Below are 601 nucleotides of genomic sequence, written 5' to 3' on the forward strand. Positions count from 1 at the left end.
GGGTGGGTGGGGGAAGCAGCCAGTGGGGCCCATGAACCACGCTCCGGTTGAGTCGGTGGGTTCCCACAGAGGGCCCCAGTGCCCTAAAGACCGTGGCCAGCCAAGGACCATCCAAAACCTGGGCCTGTCTTCGCCCAGGACAGGTGGAAAGTGGAGGCCTAAGGTGAGGCAGAGGACACAGCCCCCAGGCCTGCAGGCTGGCAGAGGGCTGCCCGTGCCCACCCGCCCCCCGAGCGCCTGGGGAATGGGGGCCGTCACACTCACTCCAGCTGGCGCTGCCACGGGCCAGCGACTCGGCCACAGAGGAGAGGAGCGCCGCGCAGTAGCCAACCTGGAGGAGGGCAGGCTGGGGGCTCTGGGGCCGAGCCTGCGTCCACCGCCCCCCCCACCCCTGCCATCCGGCTGCCCCTGACACCGCTCTGATGGCTGTCACTCAAGAGAGGGAGGAAGAGGCTCCAGCGTGTGTGTGAGGAGTGGACGGGGAGGGGTCTTCAGCGCAGGACCCCTGGGGAGCAGCAGGGTCTCCTCCCAGAGGGGCGGGCACGAGTCCTGAAGCCCCAGGCTCTCTCCGCCCTGCTCCTGCCCTGACTGCATACCCACC

General features: G+C 69.4%; 1 protein-coding gene across 1 annotated transcript in view; it reads right to left on the reverse strand.

The window, feature by feature from the left end:
- Positions 1–601, reverse strand: part of TRPM5 (transient receptor potential cation channel, subfamily M, member 5) — a 33,129-nt gene that overhangs the window by 1,429 nt on the left and 31,099 nt on the right. Inside the window, exon 19 of the mRNA XM_010855228.1 lies at positions 3–331. Coding sequence (XP_010853530.1) covers positions 3–331 — 329 coding nt within the window. The remainder of the gene's footprint in view (positions 1–2; positions 332–601) is intronic.

The sequence above is a fragment of the Bison bison genome, unplaced genomic scaffold, assembly GCF_000754665.1.
Source record: "Bison bison bison isolate TAMUID 2011002044 unplaced genomic scaffold, Bison_UMD1.0 scf7180017864360, whole genome shotgun sequence".
Lineage (NCBI taxonomy): Eukaryota > Metazoa > Chordata > Mammalia > Artiodactyla > Bovidae > Bison > Bison bison.